Source organism: Haemaphysalis longicornis, unplaced genomic scaffold (genome assembly GCF_048455015.1).
Source record: "Haemaphysalis longicornis isolate Haplotype H1 unplaced genomic scaffold, Haemaphysalis longicornis Haplotype H1 scaffold_7, whole genome shotgun sequence".
Classification (NCBI taxonomy): domain Eukaryota; kingdom Metazoa; phylum Arthropoda; class Arachnida; order Ixodida; family Ixodidae; genus Haemaphysalis; species Haemaphysalis longicornis.
Genome location: NW_027526422.1, coordinates 94,607,769 through 94,632,315, shown reverse-complemented (window position 1 = coordinate 94,632,315; position 24,547 = coordinate 94,607,769). Strand labels below are relative to the sequence as shown.

The 24,547-nt window shown below is 48.0% G+C and overlaps 1 protein-coding gene across 2 annotated transcripts in view; it reads right to left on the bottom strand.

Annotated features, from left to right (window-relative positions):
* Positions 1–24,547, bottom strand: part of LOC144144626 (solute carrier family 22 member 7-like) — a 60,497-nt gene that overhangs the window by 8,329 nt on the left and 27,621 nt on the right. Inside the window, exons 7-10 of one of the 2 annotated variants that reach the window (XM_077676145.1) lie at positions 22,411–22,502; positions 17,725–17,939; positions 12,329–12,510; positions 9,511–9,641 (exon numbers count right to left, since the gene is read on the bottom strand). In XM_077676145.1, the coding sequence (XP_077532271.1) occupies positions 9,511–9,641; positions 12,329–12,510; positions 17,725–17,939; positions 22,411–22,502 (620 nt within the window). The remainder of the gene's footprint in view (positions 1–9,510; positions 9,642–12,328; positions 12,511–17,724; positions 17,940–22,410; positions 22,503–24,547) is intronic. The other variant, XM_077676146.1, reaches the window with a different exon arrangement.

Below are 24,547 nucleotides of genomic sequence, written 5' to 3'. Positions count from 1 at the left end.
GTTCACTTTGTTCAGTTCTGCAGTGCTGGGGTTTCAGATATGGTAAAGAATAGTTTATTCGGCTGATGACAAATGCTTATTCCAATCTTTTTTTAAACCTTTGCGTCTGTTTTAAATTCGGCGAATCAGACCGACAGTTTGGTTGATATGTCTCTCGATTGTCTGGAGGAATTTAGTCTTTACCCTGTTGTTCTGAATTTGGGGACAGGATTTTTAGTGATGATACCTCTGGAATCAGATTATCGTTAATGTGTATTTTAACGCCGGGGAGTTGCTGTTTACATCGTTTAGGGGGATTGGAAGGAGTACAGATTTATTTGGTGAACATGATAATCCGACCTTTTTTGTTTCTTCTATTACCACCTGTGAGGCCTTCTACAGAATCTCCTCTATGTATGCGTCGCTACCGCCTCTCATCCACAGAGTGATATCATCTGCATACAGATTAAATTTCAGGTCAGGAATCAGGCTTAGATTTTTGGGAATGTTCAATATTGCCAGGTTAAATAGGAGTGAGGAGAGCACAGCCCCTTGCGGTGTGCCCTTTTCTGAAAGTAAATTAGTGTTCGAGGTGACGTTTCCTATTTTAGCTACTACAGTTCTGTTTGTAAGGGAGTTCCTGATGTAGTTGTATGTGCAGATTCCTGGGTTAGTTGATTCTAGCCCTTCCATCATGGCAGCGTGGGTGACATTGTCAAAAGCCTTGGCAAGATCTAATGCCAGGATTGCCGCCGTGTCTAGGCTATCTGAACGGGTTATAATGTCATGAGATAGCATGAGCAGGATATCTTGCGTAGACTGTCCGGCCCTGAAGCCTATCATTGTGTGTGGGAGCTGCTGTGTATCTTGTATGTGCTGTGTCAGTCTTGCTAGGATGATATGTTCCATTATCTTTCCCAAGCGTTAGGTTAAAGAGATTGGTCTAAGGTGTTCGAGAGTTAACGGTTTGCCCGGTTTCGGAATAAACACAACGTTTTCGTGTTTCCATGCCTGAGGGATGACGCCTTTTTTCTAACACTGATCGAAAAACTTCGTGAAGTTAGTCATCGACTCATCATCTAGATTCTTCGACATCTTGTTGGTTATTTGGTCTGGGCCAGGGGCCGACCCGACGCACCTCTGCCTCCATTATGTCCCTGTCCATCACTGGATTTGGTCGTTCGCTATACTGGGGGAGGGATTTTGGATTTCCAGAGGAGACATAGGTTTTTCTGACTTGTTCTATCAAGTCTCCGTCAGCGCCTGGAAAAGCTTGGAATATTTTGGTCAGTCTTTTTCGGCAGTTTTGCGGTGATCTGGGTCGAGCAGATGTCTAGGAGCTGCCATAGTTTCCTCATAGTCATTTTTCCTTTCATTTTATCGCAAATTCCGTCCCATTGATCATGAGATAAGCGCGTTGAATGCCTTTGTATGTCTTTATCAAGTTTAGATAGCCTAATTCTGAGTTTTCGGTTGCTTTTGTTTTTTTGCCATCTTCTTCGTATGCTTTTGTAGGCTTCCCACAGATGGTCAAGGTGTAGGTAAACAGCTTCGGACAATATTTCCAGATCCAGTTTTTTTGTGGCGGCTTTTAGACCTTTCAAAAGCTGTTCGACCCATTGATTTATGACTGTTATACTCTCGATCCTATTTGGCTCATCGCTGTCGGATCTTTCGGAAGTCGTCCCAATTTGTGAGGGTTTTCTGCGTAGGAACGTGTGTGATTTTATCAGTACAGTCTGTATTATATAGTGGTCGCTACCGAGAGATGTGTCTGTTACATTCCAAGTGGCTTTCCTTCGGTGTAGTGTGAATGTGAGGTTAGGGGTGGAATCTCGCTGTACACTGTTGCCGATTCTTTTGGCGTGTTAACTTCTGTTTGTAGCGTGAGGTGATGTATTTGTGCCTGACTCCAGAGGTCTCGTACTTTAGGGTTGGACGTTGGGTACCCCCATGCCGTGTGATGTGCATTAAAGTCTCCCACTATGATGAGAGCCTGAGGTCCAGCTTCTTTACGCGCTAGTGAAAATAAGAGATTAAATTTGTTGTCTGCAGCTTGCGGAGCGCTATAAAAGTTGGGTATTACGAGTTTGGTTTCTCCTCTGTTTTCAGTAGGATTTTTATAAAGTCATGGGGATTTTTTACGCTGTCGAATTGGGTTCTATGGGCGTGTAGATTTCTGTTTACCAAGGCTGCCGTTTTGGGACGTTCAGAGTTTTGGAAGGCTTTGAACCCTGGCAATTTCACCACTGTGCCCGTTTCCTGTAGTGCTATTATTTCAGGAGGCGTTTTTCGGCTTTGTGTGTGCAATTGTAAACTGCCCCTTTTCAGTTTGAATCCTCGGCAATTCCACTGTCCGACTCGCACGGTGCTAAGTTTCCTATTAGAATTGTTTGCTAGATCGGTTATCTATTTAGGGTGCCTGCGCTGCGGGGTTGCTTCCTGTGTTTAAAACACTCTGCATACAAGTGTGCAGCTCTTCTCGGAGGGATTCTACGGCAGCTTGCAAGGTTCCCATATTGGTATGTAATGTGTAGTAGTTTTTCTGCATTTCCTTCAACTCGCTATGGAATTCTGTTATGTGTTTCCTAGTCCATGAGGCATTGCCTTCTAAGATGGCAAACCTCCTTTCATTGTCACTTAACTTCTGTATTCTCTGTCGCTGAGACTGTTTCAGTGGTTGCTCGCTTCTTAGCAGCCGGCGGAGCCGACCCCGATTCGTCGTGTTGTAAATTTTCTATTTGATTTCGGAGTGTTCTGTTCTCTTGTGTTAAGGCCTGATTTTCCCGCCTGAGCAGCATGATATCGGCTCTGATGCTAGCTTGTTCTTTGGCTAGATCGGGGGGTATTTGGGAGGATTTCGTGGAGTTGAGGAGCAGCGAGAGGAAGCACCGGCAAAGCTTACCGACTTGTCGCCGCCCAGCTGCTTGTTATGGGTTGCTTCCGTTGCCGTGCTCTTAGTAGAGGTGGGTCTTCTCCGTTCAGCTTGTGGGATTTTCTCCCGATTAGGTGAGGGGGATCTTGACTGGTGTCGAGATTGAGATTTCGACCAGCTTCTTCTTGACTGGTGGCGGGTTTGAGATTTGGACGAGTTTCCTCTTCTGGTGGGGGTGTCTGATCGTGCTCTTCTTTCAAGGAGGGCTGGTCCGGTATGGGGGCTTGTGCGCCAGAGGTGTTCTCCTTTCCCTCTGCGACGGCTTGAGCGTATGTATGCTGTCTTCGTCGCGGCTGGAATCTCTTGGGACAGTCGGCGGAACCCGTGATGTTCTGTCCTTCGCACACCACACACTTGGGAACACAGTTATCTCGTTTTACGGGGTCAGCTGATCCACACTTGGAACATCTGGCAGTGGGCATTGTCAAGTCTCGATGCCGTTTATTGCAGGAACCAGAAAGAGTCCAGCCGCTGGCTGCGGCTAAACATGGCGTCGGGTCAGCTGCACGCTCTGGCACGCCAGGCCTCTGTCTTCGTCTGCTCCCATTCGTGGGCACATGCTCCCTAGCCCGGTACATAGCGTACCGATACGTAGCACTCCTCCCCCCTGCTAGTTGGAGTCTCTATCTTGCAGGACGACGTCTATTGCTCGGTGGATTTGTGCGCCGTTGCAATGCTGGCTGAGGACATGCTGCTTCGCCGGGCTATACCTGTTCTCCAGAAGTGCTCCCAGCGGTTGTGCTATCTTAAGCATCAAGCCTCTCGTTCCGGGTTAGCTCTGGATTCGATGAGTTCAGGGCTAACGGCGTCGGTAGAGAAGACGGCTGACCTGGGTACTCCATCTGCCTTACGCGTAAATGGTTCAGGTGTCTGCGAACCGGTCCAGTAGACGTCTGGACTAAACACGAGCGAATGCCTTTCCTCTCGAGGAGCACGCCAAGAATCCACCGAGGCCCATTGCCGAAGTTCCTAGTGAAAAATTGCTGCTGGGGCTGCCAATCCTTCTTCAAAGTTTCGGAGTGTTCTGGATGGAGGTTGGGCCTGGTAGGCACTAGCAGCTGTAGATTTGTCCGAAACTCCCGACCAAGCATCAGTTGTGCTGAGCTTTGCCCTGTTGACGAACTAACAGTGGAGTGTTGTTTAAAAAGGAACCTGGCCAAGCGAAGGTTGATGTCCGTACTCTTGTCTCGCGCCAGCGCCAGTTTAAGTTCGTACACCATGCGTTCCGCTTGGCCGTTAGTTGCCGGATGGTATGGAGCACTTGTGATTATCGAATTCCGTTCCTCTGACAAAAGGTGGTCATCTCGGCTGAAACGAACGCAGTACCGTTTTCAGTGACGAGCTTTTCCGGAATTCTGAAAGTACCAAACAGTCGACGAAGCTCCAGAATGACCGTTGCCGAAGTAGCGTTTGGGACGCACCGCACTTCCAACCATTTGGTGTACGCGTCTACGATGACCAAGAACATTCGGCCTTCGAGCGTTCCAGCAAAGTCCAAATGTAGCGTCTGCCAAGGGCACGATGGGTGTTCCCAAGTAGGCAAAGGAGTTCTACCGTCGTCTCTCTAGGACTGTTGGCACTGAATACATTCAGCCGCCGTTCACTCGATTTCTCGGTCTATAGCAGGCCAACACACGTAACTTCGTGCGACCGCCTACCGGCATAGATAAGATTCAAAACTTCAGGTCGAACCACCGTTGGTATCACAACCCGTGAGACGCTGTCTTTGATGCTCGGCTCTCGCAACTTGGCACTTTCCACGCGTAGCGATATGTCCAGCGCCTTTTGGAACGTCAAATCTTTCTCGGCGAAGAGGCGTTGTTGCACATAGGTATCTTGCAACCCGCAAACGAATCGGTCGCGTAACATGACATCGAGGGGGAGCATTGTTGCCTGCGTCCCCGATCGGTTTCCTTGCGCGGCGTCCGCCAGAGCCGGTGTGCCAAAATTAAAGTCTAAAGGGCGGCGACGTAAGCCGTGATCGACTCGCCTGGTAGCTGGTCGCGTTGTTGGAAACGACACCGACTGTAGAGTTCAGAAGGCCTGGGGTCGAAGTAGTCTCGCAGGCGGTAGACAATCTCCTCGAAAGGAACTTCACTCGGTCTTTGAGGCGCCACCAGTGCTTTTAGCGCCTCGTACGTAGACGGTACGCAAAGCGTCAGCAACACGGCACGTTTCTGAGCGTCCTCCGAGATGCCGTTGGCTTCGAAGTAGAATTGAAGCCGCTCCGACCACGAAGTCCAGCCCGTACCCGAAAACTCTTCGATGGAGCCGTGCGTCGCCATGTCGCTGTAGTACGATGCGTCAGTTCTAAAAACTGGTCATCCTCGTCGCCAGTGTCAAGTCTCGATGCCGTTTATTGCAGGAACCAGAAAGAGTCCAGCCGCTGGCTGCGGCTAAAACATGGCGTCAAGTCAGCTGCACGCTCTGGCGCGCCAGGCCTTCGTCTTCGTCTTCTCCCATTCGTGGGCACCTGCACCCTAGCCCGGTACATAGCGTGCCGATACGTAGCAGGCGTTGAATTTGGGCACATATCTTGACGGTTCCCAGGCTGCCAGAACGCGATGCATGCTTCTGACTTGCGTATGAATGGCTTACACCGCTACGTGGCAGCCCGGTATCTGATCCAAAAGGGGACCTTGGTGCCGTGAAAAAGAATTTGCGCGTTGTTGGAGCTGCCGAGACACTTAGCTTCCAAGATCTGCACATCGGGATTGTATTCTAGTATGCTGGTAGTAATTTCTTCCGGTGTGTCCTCTTCGGGAACGTTAAAAATTACACCCATGGCTGTGTTTTCTGGCGCGGAGACATGCGTGGCCATTTCGTAGAATTTGTTCTTTACAGTGAGCGACTGAATAGTAGCCTATTCCTGGTCTCGTTCTTCTGATGGGGTGCTTATTAGGAGATAATTAGAAATATGGTGGATCCGAATTTGGTCAGTCGGGTTTTGGATGACGTTGCCTGCTTGAAAGATAGCATCGGAAAGAGAAGCTTGGGTCACAAACTTGAGGTTTAGTCCTCCTCTGGGCCGTAGGACCACCTTGATATCCGCCTCCGGCAGTTGCGTCATCGGTGGGCTTCGGCGAGCCGGTCGGCTCTTGCAGTGTTGCTGAGCGTGCTGTTCGTTCAGCTAGGGCGGATTCTGCAATGCGGTTTTCGCTTCGTTGAAGGCGCGTTGTCGCCTGCGTATTTGGGCCCATTTTGCATCGTCGAGTTCGCTAGGGTGAATCTCTCCGTTATCCACGGCGACTTCCATGACGGCCATTGCGAGCTAGGCCCATTCGCTAAGCCTAGCTCAGGCGTGGTCGGTGAAGACTGCGGGATTTTCACCAAGGAAGTGCAAGAAATCTCCGAAAAAAACTTGCCCAGGTGAATCCTCCAATATTCCGACGCCGATGAATAGCAGATTTGAGGGTCCGGGTGGGGAATTTTGCCGCACGAGGCGAAAAAACAGAGCCCAAGCGAGGCACTTTCGAACACGACGGCGACCACGGCAACCCCCCCCCCCCCCCAGAGAGTACTGCTGGCTGCCTGACATTGAGCATCTCCGGTACTCTTGGAAGTATGACTTTCCACAGTCTCCTCTGTGCGACGTCACACTGACTTGCTTAAGCTGCCGGACGCCTAATTTAAATTTTTATCTACACCACGCACGCATAGCGCCATCGGCCATGTGCGGCTTCTGTCAAGAGGAGGGAACAATTAAGCATTTCCTGTTGTCTTGCCGGTGGTTTTCCTCATCCAGAAAAACCGTTACCTGGAGGTTCCCCTCCGGCGCCTGGGTCTCGCCTTGTCGCTGCCTAATTTATTGTCATGTGGGGCAGCGGGGCTTGGTTGGTGCAACGGGGATGTTTGCCGCGCTCTTCACTCTTTTATTGCCAAATCAGGTCGCTTGCCTTGGTAGTGAATCGCATCAATGAATTTTGAATCGTTTATTAAAATACCTGTTCTTACACCAGCATTGATTTTTTTTGTTCTCAAATTGTTAGCATCCCTGTACCCACTATTATCCCACTTCTATTTCCCCTTAACTTGAATTCATCAGCTTCTTCAACAATGAAACCACAATCAGACTTGGCCAATATCCCAGAATGGGTACGCGCCATTCTTGTTATGGCTCCAACCAACCAACAAAGCAAGAGTGGATTCGAAGGAGCCACAGTTCGGAAGGCTGCCTGCAATAATGCGGTAGCCGTGGTCTCGCCAGTCCATCGTCAGGGCGCCCGGATACTCAGCCAGGATTTAGTGACAGCCCCTTCTACGAGGAACACGTCGACGGCCGCCTTCGACTACACAACGTTGTGTATCCGGTGTCAACTGAGACCGCCGACAACCGGAACTACCAGCATCGATGGCACCGACTGCACCATATCATGTTAGATGTTTAATCTCTCACGGCTGTGTCTTCACATGGAACTAGAAACTGCTGTTATTTCTTATACGCCCTTATAGAGCTTTGTGTCTTGAGGATTGACTTTAATGTCGCAGTCTATTTGTGAGTAGAAAATACGTCTCATTACCTCGTCCCATTTCTATAAACGTGCGTCTCCGTATTATAGGCTCGTCTCAAACGCTGTCTCGTTTCCGCAACGCGAGTTTGGAGGACTAGCCACCAATACCATCACAGAAATATAGGAATCTGGCCAGGCCGTACGGCATGCTTCATTGTACAGGCTATTTCGTACTAGACGCGTTTGTTGTAGCGGCGTTTTTGGTTGTATGTATTTATTACAGAGTGCTTACATGAGCGTCTTTAAAATGTCTGTTTGGGGCAAACCTTTCCTTCATTCCTGCGCAAACACCGCACGACGATCGCATTTCACGGTCGATTCTGTTTAGCTCAAAAACGTCAATAACACGTAATTCCGTATTTAGAAATAGAAGAGATAACATGTTCACTTACGGAAGCGCTGACGGCTGCTATGGAAAAATGAAATAAGTAGGCTGGCGGCCCCCACTTGGTGATTTCTGACATCCAGAACGAAACTGGGAAGGCCGGTTCGCCGAAGGACGCAGCCAAATGCTCCAATCAAAGATCAAAACTACAGATCAAAAACTATTTCGTCGCTCGTTTGGAACAACCACAGAGTTCGTGTAGAGCTGATGCCGAGTGCAAAAAACAAACCAAATAAACAATGAACAATCTCACAAGCCGCATCACGCGTTTCTTTCTGAATCCGCCAGGTGCCGCCACCGTTCTGAAGCGGTCACTTTTTCATGATGGCTGCTGGCTCTTTGAGTCCCAAACCGTTTATTTTTTTATATTTCAATAAGCGGGTAAGAGAGAACGCTGTTTTCTGGTAAACAAAACAGACCCCTGAATGCGTCCTTCGTATAAAACATGAGCGCGAACGTGAAACTGGTTCCGCTCGGGACAACGTTCGCCGGTGTTCATTGGTTGTAGTGACCTTTCTCTTTCTGTCTTTTATATATATACATACATACATACATACATACATACATACATACATACATACATACATACATACATACATACATACATACATACGTACATACATACATACGTACATACATACATACGTACATACTTGGCCCCATTCCTTCCCGCCCAAAGAAATTCGCAGTGGTGAAGCAGCTCAGTGCGCGCATTGCTTAAAATTCTCGTTCAGGTTCATGAATCCACTGCATCCTGTTGTTCACATCAGTAGCTGCGTCCTCCAGGTATTAATAGAATGGCAGTGTTTTAAGTGCTGACTTAAATTTAACTAACACCGCTTGCATCCTTTATTTTTTAACTCTGAGTGTTTAGCTCGTATTTCAAAAAATAAACAAGTACTAGGATAATAAATTAAGATAAGTGAGTGACCAGAATATACAAGGTGTTCGTGCGCGCCTGTATGCTTACAAAATTAAATATCGGCTAAAGTTTGATTGGTGTGGTCTTATTTCGCGAGAGATAACAGGCTCACGTCAAAATCACACGCAAGGCTCAACATTATTGGCTCAAATTCATTAATGGACTGTGTCATCACTAATTTCTCAACACGTATCTAATAAGTAAATCTGAACGCAAGCATTACTCTGTGCTTGTTCTTTTATTAGACATTGTGTGTTCACACGGTTTTGCGGTGTTTGCGTTATAGCTACGAAGTGCTGTAAACACATTGGTCCAAGATGTGTCTGACAAATACCCCACACAACAGCTTAGAGTTTTCCTAAATTACTTGTCAGCATTCCTCCATATTCCAAAGTGTTGAATTTCCGTCGCGACCTTGTGGGTAGCCGTAAATTCACGTTTACTTTGCTGCCACTGATCGGTGACTGAGGGGTAGACAGTTGTACAGATGCAGAACACTCCCCGGTTTTAAAGTCAGTTTTGATGTTTCGAAATCGCCTCCTAAACGCTAAAGTGTTCGAAGAATTTAGACCATGGTGCGTTTGTCCTGGAATATCTTCCCTACCTAGTTTCGGTCCAGCATGAATTTTTTTTTTTTCGCTGCTATGCTGCCTTTGTTCTCTGTTGGTTTTATAAGTGCATTTTATCGATCTTGTAGCAATTCTGCCTAACCGAGAAATTATTTTTTTGCGCATAGTTCTTAGCAAGTCTAGTAAATAATTTTACCCTGCACCCTTACCGTGGAGTTGTGTACGCATCGGGTAGTGTGGTCTCCTCCTTTGTGTCTGGCAACGTCAGCACCAGGACCGCTCCTGACAGGCAGAGCAGCGATACGACGGCGGAAAGGAGCCAGGAGGTGGGAATGAGGCCCTGCGTGTGCAGTTGTGCTGTAAATAATTACTGCCAGATGCTTTAGCAGCTCCTCAAACTATCCTAAACACTCCTACTCGGAAAACAAACAATTAGCCCCATACCTACTGCCTTGAGCGTAGGTAGACATCCTCGAACTCTCCCACCACAATCACGTAAATTGTTTTTCGCTCTAGCTCCCAGCCGTCATGGTATTGTTTTTTCTTTCGCTTCTCGCGTAATGAATGTAGCGGAGCTTTGTTCAATAAAATGCAGTTTTCCCGTGTTCACATTGCTTCCGATGCCACTTGTTGCGATAGCGCGCAGATTTTTCTTTATTCTTTCTTTTTGTTCTGGGCGGAAAAGCATGAGCGGGATATCCCTTGTTTTTGCGCTTGCTTTTATCTCCCAGGTGCTTGAGCCTTTTTGCGACTTTTTGCTAACGCGTTGTGTTCCCACCTGCTATTGTAAACTCCAATCTCACGCATACTTTACAGACGATAGCCTATCTTGGGCTACTTAAACGATGATTTCGGTCTGTCTGTCTGTCTGTCTGTCTGTCTGTCTGTCTGTCTGTCTGTCTGTCTGTCTGTCTGTCTGTCTGTCTGTCTGACTGTGTCTGTCTGTCTGTCTGTCTGTGTCTGTCTGTCTGTCTGTCTGTCTGTCTGTGTGACTCGATTCAGCCACCCGGCCAAAGGGAAAATGAATCTACGCAATAGTCTTATATACCCACAGTCAATCCTAAACGCCTACGTCCGGTGGCAATCTTCGTACTTGTCAACATTGTTGAACAAGAACAAATCATTATGCAAATGTGAGGCAGAAATCAATTCGTAAGTGATATTTGCAGTATTCCTTGATTTAAAAAATTCATGGATGCTTGTTTTTTGCGATATCAAATGAAATACTAGATCAACTGCAGAGAATCGCCGCCTCCTGTTGGCCGCCCCACTATAGCTCCTGGCGTAATTTTAAGAAATTAAACGGCGACAGTAGCGAAAGGTTCCACTAGATAGGTTCCACGTTCCGCTTGGAATGCACGTGGAGCAGGGCAAGGCGGTTCTATAAACGTCGTAGTAGGGTGCCTCGAATCACGCGCGTCTCCGCCATACGGCAGCACTGGCATCTAGGCACCGGGCCTGGAGCAGTAGAACGCGTAAATTGAATTTGACTTGAGCAAACTTCTAGCGTGTTATCTTGGGAGGAACGAGACGAGAGAGGAATGGCATGAGAGGTGAGCGGCAAAGAGAAGGGAGGGGCGTTTACATGGCAGGGGCGGCAGTCAGCTATCGTCTTTCGTCGGCATTTGCAACGAAAGGAACAGATGCGCGGCCATTTTTTAATCTAAATGAACGCGAGTATTACTGGTTAACTTACATATTTGCTCAAATGCGCCTGTACTTTTTTGCGCTAATCGATGGGGACATGTATGACTTACTCCAGCAGTATTTTGATAGTTTAGAACTATTCAGTCTTCTTTTGTCAGATTCTTTGAACGTTCGGATGGAGGGCTGCATCAAGGAACAGACGAACGGACGTGCGGACGGACGGATGGACACAAAGACAGACAGACAGACAAACTGACAGACAGGGCAAAATTTCCTCGTTTGCGTAGCTCAAGAAAGACTATCTTCTTTAAAACTGACGAACGCATTGCTGCACTGTGTTGTGAAGCATGAAACAACAGACGCGCTTACTGTGCAAAACTGACTGCCTGATTGACTGACTAATCGATTCATTGATTGACTGATTAGCCAAGAATATATGTTAAACAGGATATACTTTCTATAGACAAAATCCAAGAAACACAGAACACTCGCAAAGTGACGCGACGGGCGCTAGCTTGACCATGCAAAAGTGGATATCTCGTTCGGATGTCGTGAATTGAATGACTGCTTAAAATCCAGCCGTAGTTCCTCCCGCTTATGCCATTCGTAAAGTTCTCTTTTTAAACGGTCGAAAAGAAGATGAATGTGAATAATTTTTCTGGCGACATTTACTAAGAGATTTAGTGCCATTTTATGCTCTGAAGGTAGGTGGCTAGCGGAGGCACATACAGCTCCTTAGAAGTTTGCAGTCCAAGGAGTGCACAAAACAAAACAAGTTTATTCGAAATTTCTTTTGAGGATTTCTTACAATAAATAAGTCGAATCAAACTTTAAATGACCACAGCAGTTTTATTCTAGCGAAGAATCAGGGGTCTGCCCGTTCCCTGCCGTAGAAGCCTACGTACTTACAGCTGGTGGGAATCACACAATATTTGCAACATCTACGTTAACTATGCAACAATGACACGTAAATAAAACTCGGACTAATTTTGTAGTCCCCCTATCTGTTAATTGTAATATATTTTCTTTCGAGGTAGTTTCCATAAAACAAGAATTACAGCCGTTTTTCTGAAAAATTAGTGTAGCTCTGGAGAGCGTGTTATATACTTTCTGAACTACGCCAAACACCACGGCCTGTTTGTACTAGAGGTCTTAACGACTTGCAGGTTTTCAGACATAAGTAGTCGAGGGAAAAGGATAGCTGGTGCTTCACGTATGTTACGGGCTGTTACAAAGGTATCTGAACTGGCACGGTGTACTTCCTGTTAGTGTAGAAACAGCATTGAGCGTATCGTTGGCCATTGAAAAACTTCATATAGGCCATTGCAGGTGTTGCATAAACGTACAGCACTGAGCTACCGATATGCATGTAGACGGCACCCTGTGAAAGATGAGTTGCGTGATGATGCTTGCAGCCATAGAAAAAGCGGTGCAGAGTCCCAGCCCCGAACAGCGCACCACAGTCGGGTAGACCTCGGCCGTGTAGAGCGTGTTGATGAAGCTGGATGCGTTCATGCCCATGTTCGCAACTTGCAGCGCTGCCATGCTCGAGATCACATCCTCTGCGTTCACGCACTAAATTAACCGCTTTGGCACAGAGAATGCAGGATAAACTCCACAACACAAATATATTTTTCAACCCGTCTTCGCCTATATATTTCCTAATATCCTAATCAACTCAATCTATTTTTCATACTTGTATTATGATAGAATTGCAAAATACAGGAATTGGCAAGAAGATCCCAATAAAACTAAGTTTTGTCACCCTGAAAGACGCGTTTGTTTGTTGCTTCGTCCCCCTGAAAACATGTTTGTTTATTTTTTTAAGTGCTCCTGGTCGATTGACTCTGAAAAACGTAAAGCAGAAGTATGCACGCTAATGATTTGTTTCCTGCAGCGGCACGTGTGCAGAGGTGCGCATGCATTTTCTGTTTATTATCGTTATCATCATCATCATAATCATCTTCATCTTTGCAACGTTTTCTCAGCCTTTCGGTAACTATGACTGACACTATTGGCCAACGGTCCTTGTTAGCCCTCTAGAACGCGCCCTGGTACTTATTGCTACTCGAGTGATTGCCATGTCCAAATGTCCCCTGTACTATTGAGTATGTCTCCAACACACGTTACGAAGTCAAAAACCACAACCATTTTGATAGTTTCGCCTTTATTCAGCTCAAATAATCAAGCTGGATCGTCCAGAGGTTCTGTGCTTCTCTCGCATCCAGGAGGCCCCTGTCTCGAATCACGCCGAGCGCAATTCTTTCTTCTCAAATGAGTGGGTTACTCGTTTGTATGCGATTCTTCTAGAAATATACCGGCAGTTCTGGCACGCGTTGACTTCCTTTTTATCCCTCGGGCAGTCCGCCATTATGTCTTCCATGCGTCGGCGATTTCTCGTGCCATGAACGACAGTTAACTAAGGTTTTCAAATTCAATAGGTATTGGGCGTTTTGTCCCCCTTGGGTATTTGGGAGCTTTTGACTAAGATTATGTGGCTTGGCCCAGCCTCAGTATTTTCCTTTATGAAAGTCATCCACCAAACGCTCTACTAAGGTTATACAAGCTGTTTTTGTATGAGGCGATTCTAGCAGTGACGTCTACAAGAAGTATCTTATCTAAGCACCCCAACAAACTTCAAATAATGAAATGAGGACTTTCAAGCAGATTGCGACGGCGATACAAGCGCCCTATTACTGCCTTCCTAGCTCCAGATGGAACTGACATACTCTTTCAAACCTATTCAACGTTTGAAAATGGACGGAAGAAAACATTTTTCGCTCCAACAATTGTGCGGTCACCCTCAACTGTATTGTGACCTCGATGTCAAACAGAAAGATGACTTCCCATCTCACTACCCCAGCCACTTCAACCACCCACGTAAGATTGCCATTCATATTCGCTTGATGTAGGAGTTCAGGATATTTAGCTTTCTCAATTGTTTAAAAGCAGTAACTGATGAAATACATTTACGGGCTTCATTTTCTACCTGGCGTAATCAGTAATCTTTAGGATTGCGCATGTTCTGATGTATATTTCATTTCAGCGTTTTTCACTAATAAGCTGGTACATCCACTTGCAACGAAGCTACTACTGCAGCCAGGTAGTGGTTTTCTTTGAATGGGTGGTCTGCCTTCATTATACCGAATTTATATTTCGACTTATCTTATATCACTGGCTCTTAAATTTTTAAGGACTTGCTATGCACAGCATCATGTCAGTAAAATTCAATGTAGTAATAAACGATATAGTGTTCCAGGGTGAGGGAGCAAGATGGTCGCATTATTTTTATGAGTAGGACACCTGATACTAACCAGTGAAACCGTAACGTGCGGCCGGTTCTTACACCTGCGTTACTACTTGATTCTGTAGTCTTTCATTGCGCATTGATAGGTTGATGTATTTCCTTTTGTGCCCGTTGCTTCTCGCGGCGTCACTGATCGCAAGGTGCCCACTCGACGGAGGTACGTATAAATCGTGGCCTACCAATTTCGAAATAACCTGTGGCCGGTGTTCGCCATTCCACGTTGGCGCTACTCCGTAAGTACTGTCTCCGCCTTTGCCCGCCGTTGTCGCTTGATCTGTGCTTCACGAGGCAGCTCGCGGCGCGAGCGCTCAGCTACGACCGAGGTAACTGTGCCACAACAAACTCTCCACTTACTTCAAACACCTGCCCAACGTTTCTTTGTTTTAAATGCAGAGCATTTCAGTAACTCACGATGTCACCCGCGTTGACGTCCGTAGTCCGCACCGCACCCCTCCCTACTATATATAAAAAAAATACTATCCGGCGCCCGGTTTCGATCCCTCGACCCTGCGGGCGGAACGCAATGTACATGGTGCTCTACCCACTGCGCCACAAAGCCGACACAGAATGGGACGCTACGAACGCGGCTTATATCGTTGACTCATTCAAATTACTGCTGACGAGCGCTCTCTCGTCAGCAGTTGCCACAAGTGCAACAACATTAACGTAACGCAAACTACTTAACGTCGTGCGCATCCCGGAAATGCTCTGCATTTGATCGTGCCCCTCGCGAGGGGGATGTTTCACTGCGTCTTCTCTCGGTCGCGGGACCCGTGGCGCCATCTGGCGGAGGCGCGGCACAACTCGTAGCACTTTCTTTGAAAAAGCGCCTCGAAAGCGCGGCAAATATGAAATAGGGATGACGCGCTTTCGAGGCAATCCGCCGACGTGGCTGCTTTGTGTACAGACTCGGCGGCGGGCGTCCCGGGATTCTGGTTTCACCGTCCTACTAGAGTGAACTAGAATAGGGGAGTGGCCCGAGCGGGCGGGGACGGCGTTGCTTTCGGCGTGCCGCGCGCCGTCGACCACCGCTAGTGTGGCTAGTGGCGCTGGTGCACGATCTCGCAGCCGGTCAGCCGCGCCGGGCGCCCGGGCTGTCGCCGCAGCCCTCGATCAGACCGGACGAAACGTAGAACTTGGAAGGCGGTGGGCGCACGTACGTTCGGTTGAATTGGTGCGGAGGTTCTGACGTGTTTTTCAAAACAGTGAGAGAGTGCATTTTGTCAAGGACCAGCATGTGAGGAAGACGGCGAAAAGAAGGACTGATGCGCACTGTTTTGCCCAGGCTGTCACGCCGGCTATCAGGGCGCTCCAAAGGCGTCTTTGATTGCCGCCCCAAGAGACGAAGAGGTTCGAAAAAAGTGGAAGCGCAATTTGCGCCGGCAGGAGAGAGAGAGGCAAAACTTTTTTTATCGAGCTTTTAGGTGGGGTGGATCCTCATTTCAGGTAACCATGTGCCGTTTCGGCTCGACTGGCCCTCTCGACCAGAAGAAGTTGATCTTGAGGGAGGGAGCTGGACAGCAGTATCTCCCACTGCTCAGGAGTAGGGGAAGGAAAAGGAGGTGGGAGGTCTGGGTTCTTGGCGCACTCCCATATTATGTGCCATAGAGTGCCTGGTTGAGTACAGAATTTACATTGTCCGTCGAATTGTGTGGGAAATAGCAGATGCATCCTGACTGGATGGAGAAACGTATTTGTCACTATTAGGACAAGCCCCTCACAGAATCGTCGGCTGCAGTGTGCGAGCTCCACTTTGTGTACAGGCCGTTCTTCACAGGTTTGTGCTAAATACGGAGAACGCGTTCACTGAATGCTTCAGTCTTCTTGATGAGCTTCATTGGGATAGCATCCTTTACATTTTGAGTGTGGTGAAGGCTAAGCAGCAGTGTGAACTTGGGTGCAGTGATCATTGTAAGGCTGTTGCGGCAGAGGTGCGTTTTACCTCACAACCCGCATTCACTTCTACTTCAAAATCAGCAGAAGCAATGCAAAAAAAACGGCAATCTGCAAAGTATGCTAAACTAGGTAAATGCCCGTAGTACTGGACCAAATTGCGAAAGAAACTGTGACAGCTAGCACACTGAAACGTAATCTGTTCTATCTCGTTCACTGTGTGTATATTATAAAAATTTCAATCGCGTTTAAAAAAGGTGAAGCTGGACCATTAGCTGTACACAACTTTGCTTAACATGTAGCATTGCATGTAAGTGTTAACATTAGTTAGGTACTGTTCTTTTTTTCAAGTAATTATAACAAGAAACAACTACAAAATAATTTGCCTTTCGCCATGATAGCACCTCTGATCTCTGAAAAATCGTAAAGGCTCCATACCATGGCATATTGGCAAGCAAGCAGAAGTTACTTTCGTTTTTGTGCTATGCGGCGCGTCTAAACTTCCTTTTAGGAGATTGAGAGGGGGTCAACGTGCTTATTTGCGCACATGCGCCGAATAAATAATACATGAGAGTTGACTGCAACACCTCGGCTAAAAAATTTGTCGCTCTTAAATGCTGCTATACGAGCAATGACGTGTTTTTAGAACCGCGACTGCCCTGTGCAGGGCCTAACGGTCCATGCTGAACACTTGCCAGTTCGCGAAAAGTAAGTAATTATCGTTCGTCAGGCAGTATTCGGCGTGTTGCGGAGAACACAGGTGACAGTTCATTGACATTCAGAAGCGCCCGCGCCAGATATAAAGCTCGAGGTGAATCAAAATCGCGGATAGCGGAACTAAGGTGCCTGCAACCAGAACGGACCACCACATCGAGGCCACAGTTCTTGTGCTCGACCTGGAGCAGGAGTAAGTAAAGAAAAAATCAGGCTTGGTCGTTTAGAATCTTGCTAAGCTTCTGAATGCCTTTGAAAACCGAAAGAGAACGCGAGAACATAACAGTGCAAGGCCAGACGCGCAGTCTCACTGCGCCAGACCAGCTGCGAAAGGGCGCAGTCGCGCCACCTCGCGGTGTCGACGCCAACCGGAGTGGCTCGGCGCCGCCGCTCGGGACACTCCCTTATTCTAGTTCACTCTAGTCCTACGTGTCATCTCGCATCGATCATGCGCACAAAGTTGGTATACCGGTATGTCAAACAAGTTTAATGTCAACGGTCACAAACTAAGGTCTCAGTCCAATTATGCGCATATTTAGACTACGCCTGGCGGAGCGCAGCCTTACAATCCATAACCTCTTTCCACCACACCGGGTTGAGGAAAACGAATACAAGCGTTGCAGTTTAGCAAAAAAAAAAAAAAAAACACACACCTAATCCTTTTTTCTTGGCCTCGTGGGTTCTACGCCGTCGTAGCATTCGTTGCGTCTGCTGCTGCGGGAATCCTGTTCCGTGAGGGCGCATTTTTCACGCATGTTTCTTGGATTGCGCTGGATGAGTTTTGTCCATACGTAGGACCGACGTATCTTTCATTGGCCTAGACATGCAACGCTTTTGAAAAACACTGACCAATGGCCCTTACCATCGGCGATTGTGGCTGCCGCAACCGAGGCAATGGCGGCGCAGCCCAGCGCCCCCGCTTGCGCCTTCCGGCGGCCGATCCTCGCTGCGGACACGATGGCGGCCAGCTGTGCCGGCAGTGACAAGGCCGCCCCCAGTGCGAGCATGGCGGCCGGGTAAAAGCCGAGGCTGTGGATTCTGAGCGAGCCCGCTTGAGAGCCGAGCATCTCGATCGTCCTGCACGTTCGAGCAAATGAGGCGTCAGTAACTGCGTTTGATACAATGGCTGGATTTTAAAGGGCCGAGTACTATAGGGCGGTACTGGGAAGTGTTGGTATTTGGGTAATGGGCGTGACAGAGTTCAGGCAGGACGAAATGAGCCACACCTATATCTCTTACCAGAGTCCTTCAATGCTTCTCTGGTCATGAAACTCCCGGCCAAGTTTCGTACGGGGACAAAGGCTACCGCGAAGGGCGCCAGCGCAGATCGGAGGGCATCGGGCGGCCGCCAATGCTCTGTAGCCAGACCGGCAGGCAGGAACGCAGTAGCAGCATGCCCGTTCGCACCAAATTTTTTCGCCACTCACGAAATTATAAGTCCATTTGAGCGGCCCACGACACGTAAAGCGAAAGCGCATTGCTGATAAGGCGGAAACGTCTTCGAGGACATACCGTGGACATACCGTGGGCCTCGAGGACATACCGTGGCGCCACCTACGAGTGACGTCACTTGTAGGACGCCGAATCGTGTTGTCGTCTGCTACAACACATTTCCCGTGCGTACGCGGAAGCGCGTTTTTTTTGTTGTGGCCACCGTCTCGCGCGCTCCTTGTGGATTTGATGCAAATTACTAAAAAAGTTGTCTGTAAACCAAATAATTTGGGCAAGCAATCAGTTCCCGGCGACACCGTCGCGTTTAGGTAGTTGCTACCATCGCGACCCACAGCTCTTACATACGCAGCCAGCTAACACGATGCAACTGATGCCGAGAAAAGTACGCTGTAAATTCATTATGAAATACTTGTGACGGGACAAGTCTGTGCAAGCAAACACCTTGTAACAGCGACGAAAAAGCGTCGCTCACTTATGATCTCACCACGCGAACTGCTCGTATTGCCCGGTAAATGAATGACGCGAGAACGGTGATCAGATTGCTTCGCCGCACATGCTTAAAAGTATTGTTATGGTCTGCAGTTTGGCTTAGTCAGTGCCTATTTCCCCTACGATGTTTTTATAGTCCTGCCCGGATTTGATTAACGATCACTGCCGCAGCCTGAACTCTGCACGGCTCATGTTTACTTTTCGCGACTTGTCCGCAATGTATGAACGGTATGAACGCGAGTTTTTAACGCCTTCGAGCGGGTTCGGACAAGGCTATATTTAGTTTTCATTAGGTGCTCGGAGGGGTAATTTATAATTGCAGCGTGTTTTGTCTGTTTACAGTAAGCCGGCATTTCTCAAGCATCAATTTTGAAACTCACGACTGCTCACAGAAGGCGAGGCTGCGTACGAGGAGAAACACGTGTCGTTAATGATTTCGGGTAATGCGGATATGTAGAATAGGAGAACCGAGCGTTGGGGGCCCCCAAGAAGTTACAGGAACCCAAATGCAACACGCGCGTGCGCGACGGGAGGGCCTTCGCCAACAGCTCGCAGCCGGCTTCGGATTCACGTAATCGGACATTTCATCGCCGTTAGAGTTACGAGTGACAGTCCCTAACAAAACGTTTCACCACGCTGGGAACTCTGCAAGCACGGTGATTTCCGTTGAAGCGATCGACGATGAAGATACCTGCACGGCCTCGGCCGATTCTTGCGCGCAAGCATAGCCATCCTTCGGCCGCTCGCCGCACCGTGCGTGAACGGGCCGGCGCTGCCGGGACCGACCTCCGCGGCCGGTCGGCGTAAATCGAGGCAGATATTTCAGCATCGATTTGAAAACCACAGCTGATGACACTACGTATCAGAATTTTTCATCACACTAACATCGACTTTCACCAATCTGGAACTTCTTTTCCACGACTTGTGTGATTTTAAAAAGCGGCGACAAGTTGTTGCTGCCGCGACCTGCGTCGGTTCGAGCCGCACCGCCGGCTGTGCGGGCAGGCGCGGCAGGTGCGTGTGCTTCTGCGAGCAGTTAACGCTTCACGATTTCCTCTTTTATACATTCCTTGCAAACAAGGGAAATCTAGAAACTTCACTCGGCGATCGTCGTAGTCCACATTGTTGATCGAGGAAACAAGCCGCTGCTTATGCTTCGGTCGCATGCGTAATACACCACCTCGCTCATGGTGTTTGCGGATAATCTACCACAGTTGACACGGTTATACAGTCACCATTAGGTCGAACAGCGCTTGACGCACTGAGAATTAACTTCAAACGAAGGAAATTAACACGAAAATACTTTTAGAACGCGCTTCCTAAGCGAAGTGTCACGCGCTGCAAGCCAACTACGCAGCAAGATAGGAACGGTTATCCTACAAGTGACGTCAAAACGATCGCAGCGCCGGCCTCTCCAGTGGTGGGCCTCGCGGCCAGATCCGTTCCCTGCCAAACGCGCTCTGACCACGCCCCCGGCTGCCCTTCGATTAACACCACCGCCGTGGCGCGGACTCCCTGGGCAGCGTACGAAGCTCTCCCATATAGCGTGACGGCGGAGTTTCATGACCAGAAAGGCATTGAAGGACTCTGCCCTTACTTACAACGTACACATTCAGAAACAGAAATCCTTTGCTGCCAATCTGCTACCCATGGCATTTCTATGCGCGCTGGTAGAGACATCTTGTCCGTATTAATAACAAAAAAACTTTCTACCGCTTTTTTTAAGAACACGTACCATATCCCTTCGTTCCCTTACCTCAGGGAACACTTGCTACCTGTAAGAATTGCTTCTATCCTATTTTGCTGAATGGCTCGTTGAGCTGAACAAGGTCTTTTTTAACACGAAAGTGTTTTATGCCCGGCGACACAAAGATCTCAGTGACGTGATAACCGTCTCGGAAGTCACATCGCCAGAAAAAGTGCCATGGACGCGGCGGCTACCGGTTTCGAGCCCACGACCCTCTCGCAACAACGGGAGGTACGTGGCGCTGTTCCCACTTTGCTATGAACCCAGACGTGAGCAGCTCTACGAACGCGCCTTATGTCGTTCGCCATGACTCCTTCAGATGCTCCTGCCGTCGAGGAGAGGCGAAGCGAAGTAGCGCATCATGACGCTAATGAGCGCCAACAGTTAGCGCCTCGATGCCAGCGCTTTCGTGTACAGAGAACGCGCGTGAATTGAGGCACCCTCTGCTGTTTTTTTTCTTTCTTGCGTGTCCCGTCACTTTGCCTGGCGGGGTCAGGCGCGCGAACTCTTCGCGCATGAAGGCGGTTCCTTTACATTCAACTGGTCCTGTGAAGGCCCCTTTCACTTTCGTGTTTTGCCGATTCCGATGAAAGAGGGATCAAACACAATTTTTTTTTGTACAGTACAGCGCCAAGTTTAGGCACCGCTTACCATCACCTGCAATACTCGTTGGTTATATGCTATTACATTCTGTTATAGAGGTAGCGTAACATTAATCGTTTAACACTCCTTGTAGAAAGCCCCTCAGTATCTTAAATATTTTGCGCCGGATTTGAGCCACGGGATTGGGATCAGCACTGATTCTTACATGTCCAAGTTAGTTTAATTCACCAACTTGTGCAGGCTTTGTTTTCCCTGAAGTAAATATGGCGCTGCCTTCACGTCTTTCAGGACTGCAGATGTGAGGGTGACCCCGGGCTGAAGACTATTGAGAGAAATTTTTCCCATTCGGGAAGGGTTACGACAAGAAACAGGCCATACACGGGAATAGGGCAGCGTGTTTCCCGTCTAAGGAGTTATTTTGAACTATACAAGAATGAAACGAGATCGCACGGAATAGGACACGAGCAAGTTTAAGACTCCAGTAAGATATGTTGCCACCTTCTATCTTGCCGATTCGGCCACAAAATAGCGGAAACAAACAGTTTTGTTTAAAAAAAAGGTAGCAGTGTGCCGAACACCGAGACCAAAAGGAATTCCCGCATTGAAGGTGCTAATCCCACCCGAGCAATCGATCACCTGGCACCTTTCGACATCATATCACACCGTATGTTTAGAGACCAGCTAGTTGCCCCACGCGAGTGTAACATCCTCTGCTCAGACTGGCAGGATACTTAAACCACCTCACACTTCACCGAAACAGGCTATAGGATCTTCATCCAAAATATATTATCTTAGGACTGACAGTTAAGATGATGAAGGCTTTCCTCCCCAAACGCCTACAAAAACAGCATGCCATTCGCGTCAACAACTTGGGTGTTGTGGGTAACCATACACGCCACAAAGAGAAACTCGCTAATGGTCGCAACCTCAAGAAGCACCTTCTCTGAAAATGTGCCTTCGAACTGCACGAAATGCTACTCTATGCGCTTACACTGACTTATTGTGAGTGGCCCGCTTGTTCGAGCTGCAGGACACAAGTTATCACTAGCACGTGCTTGGTGTACTCCGCGATGCCGCGCTGTCAATGTACTTATAAATTCTGAACGCTTGCACCATGCGTAAATGTTTCTTTTTCGGTGCTGGATAAGATATCAAAAGACTCAAACCAGTTCCCTGCTGCTGCGATAGTGTAAAAAACTAGGAAACACGGTGATAATGTCGGTGTGCACAGAAGTAACGTGGAAAAGTGAGACGTACCAGATATAGTACAGGATGACGCTGTTTCTGCCGCCTCCACGAAGAAATAGCTTTTCGCTGCACTCGCAGGGCGGGATAACGCGCGATTGATCCTGCAGTCCAACGAATATCGAGCATTAATTATTCTGTCTCAACATAATAAAATAAATAGTTAATGAATCAACAATCAGGCGTATATACGGGCATATGTCAGCCAAATCACACGAACTTGCACTTATTTCCCGAAGTATCCGATAGCGATGGCTGTCTAATGTCTTATTTCTCGGAATACGTCCAGCCGAAGGCTCGCGGTAGAGCCATTTGCATATAAGCGGCGTGCGTTCGCTAGCTGATACTGTCTTTTATAAGGCCAAAACCTTAAGATTATTGATTGATTGATTGTGGGGTTTAACGCGCCGACGCAACGCAGGCGATGAGGCGCGCCGTAGTGGAGGGCTCCGGATTAATTTTGACCACCTGGGGATCTTTAACGTGCGCCGAAATCTCGTACACACGGGCGTTTTTGCTTTTCCCCTCCATTAGAAAAGCGGCCGCCGCGGCCGGGAATCGAACCCGCGACCTCGTGCTTTAAGATTATTGCGCTGTGAATTGCATTCAATCGACGATATAAGGTACCGCATTAGGAAAATCCACATCAGAAGACAGAAGAATATTGTTTTTACGCCCATAGAAGCGGTGCGTTGTAGAATGCATTCAGACTGCCTTCTCTACAACCGTTGCCTGTAAACGTCCCCTTAGAGGCGACCTGCCACGGTGGCTCAGCGGCTAAGGTGCTGCGCTGCTGATCCCAAGGACGCGGATTTGAACACGGCTGCGGGAGCTGCTTTTCTGAAGGGGTCGCATTAAAAAAATATTCGTGTGTCGAGATTTCTGTGCACGCCGAAGATCCCTAGGTGCTCAAAATTAACCCGGAGCCTCCCACTACTTCGCGCCTCTTACCTCAAGTGTAGCATCGGCGCGTTAAACCCCAAAAATAATGAACCTCTAGCAGCGACACGCTGGTTGGCCCAAGGCGCAAATGATTGTGTCCTATATATATCGTATGATCCGATGTAAAGCGATGGAAGCTCTGGGATGTGTCGAGCATAGTATTCATGACAGGGGGTTACGGTTGAAAGAGTTGTATCGCGTCATTTGCTCTAGACTGTTTTGCTGTTGCCATAGCTGTACAAGCCGTTGGGCGGAACGCCATGGGAAGGCGTCGTTTGATTATATACCAGAACATGGCTTCAAATAAAAACATAACGCCGTTTTCAATTTGACATGCGGTAGCGACTGCCTCTATTTTTCTACAGGCAACGCCACCTATCCATGAACGGAGCAGTTACCACCCCCCTAATGAGAAGATATCCAGCTGAGAACAGAAGGTACGTACACTTGTGTCACTACGTTGAGAAGCTTGAAGCCCTCAATTAGGAGTTTCGAAAGAAATGCATCGGCAATCTTGCTTTTCTCGACAACTACTATTGTATGTAGATGTATTGTACAGTAGTTCATTTTTGAGGAACGAAAAGGGCGGTGTAAGGCTACGATGCTGTCGTTACACTCTTACTAATGCTTTAGTAAAAAGGCTTGAAATTTACTCCGTCAAGTGTAGCCTACCGTGCCACCCCTTACGCTCGTGTTCGTAGCACTGTGCATGACTTGAGTGTCTTCGGCCGTTGTCACTAGAACTCTTCGAAAGAAGCCGTGAAAGAGTAGAAGCGTGCCTGATATCTAGCGCCTTATCGGAAGATTTTGGTGCGCTGTTAAAATGATGAGCTGAACAACTTGTATCGGCAATAATGCTATAGTAACTAGACGTTCAGCGTCAGCTGAAACTGCTGTAAGTTCATACCAAAACATTTACTGACACCGAAAATCATAATGCCCTCTTGCAACCGTTCTTGACGCATTATTTGCGAACAGAGTAAAGTTGACCGAAACTTGAATAAACAAACGCTGGTGCACTACCGAGAACTGTCACAGAACATTTAGAATAACGACCGACTTTCACCACAAAATGCTATTCCGCGTGAAAAGCCATATCCATGGTCCGAAAGTTGTGATGTTCTCACACATGAAGTAACAAAATTAACAACACACACAGAAGACGTTCATACTACCGAAGAAAAAAAATATGACGCATACGTAAATA